Raw genomic sequence first — 815 nt, 5'->3', positions numbered from 1 at the left:
GTACCTTCCCATTTCAGTACATTTAAATGGAAATGTTAAGAGTTCTTTAGTTTTTTGTTTTTATTTAAAAAGCATCAGAATTGTAAAGGTGTGAAATTTTGTAAGAAACCATCATACACAAAATTACAGTAATTTCTCAAGTCCAGAAGGTTCTGTCCTGTGCGTGAGCACCCAGCTCTTTCCAAGACGCCCTGCTTAGCACGTGAGCGCGGCTTCACGGGCGGCCCTAGGTCTGGGCGGTGGGGGCGGCGGCCCGCGGGGCCTCGGCCTTGGGGTCCCGGGGTCGCTCTGGGCTCCGGCTGCGGTCCCTGCGGCGCTCCCGCTCGCGGGCCTTGTCGCGGTCGCGGTCCCTGCTGCGGGACCTCTCCCGGTCACGTCTGCGGTCACGGTCGCGGTCGCGGTTGCGGCTCCGCTCTCGGGCCCGGTCCCACTCGCGACCCTTGTCCCTGCCCGCGTTGCGCTCGCGGCCCCGGTCCCACTCGCGGCCAGCGTCCTTGTCGCGGTGTCGGTCCCACTCGCGGCCTCGGTCCCAGTCCCGCTCGCGGCTCCAGGTCCGGCCGCGTTCCCGCTCCCAGGGCTTCCCACGCTCCCGCTCACGCCGCCGGTCCTCGAGGGCCCGGCCCGGGCGGCTGTCGGGTGGCGGGGCCTCGGGCTCCTCGGGGGCCTTGTCCCGGGGCCGCCCCTCGAAGCCTGGGCCTCTGTACTCATGGCCCCTGCCCTCGCGGAATTCGGCCTCGGGGCCTGGGGCCGGCGCGGCGGGTGGCGCGGGCGGGGGGCTGGGCAGCTCCCGCAGTGGCCGGGGGGCCGGCCTTGGG

General features: G+C 68.6%; 1 protein-coding gene across 1 annotated transcript in view; it reads right to left on the bottom strand.

Moving 5' to 3' along the window:
• Positions 1-226: 226 nt before the first annotated feature.
• The window catches only part of DIDO1 (death inducer-obliterator 1), a 31,321-nt gene continuing 30,732 nt past the window's right edge, over positions 227-815 (bottom strand). Inside the window, 2 exon segments of the mRNA XM_007462278.1 lie at positions 227-810; positions 813-815. The exon segment at positions 813-815 is cut by the window's right edge and continues 1,427 nt beyond it. Coding sequence (XP_007462340.1) covers positions 227-810; positions 813-815 — 587 coding nt within the window.

This window comes from Lipotes vexillifer, unplaced genomic scaffold (assembly GCF_000442215.2).
Source record: "Lipotes vexillifer unplaced genomic scaffold, Lipotes_vexillifer_v1.1 scaffold1798, whole genome shotgun sequence".
Classification (NCBI taxonomy): Eukaryota; Metazoa; Chordata; class Mammalia; order Artiodactyla; family Lipotidae; genus Lipotes; species Lipotes vexillifer.
Note: the sequence above shows the minus strand (reverse complement) of the source record. Positions and strands in the feature narration are given on the sequence as shown.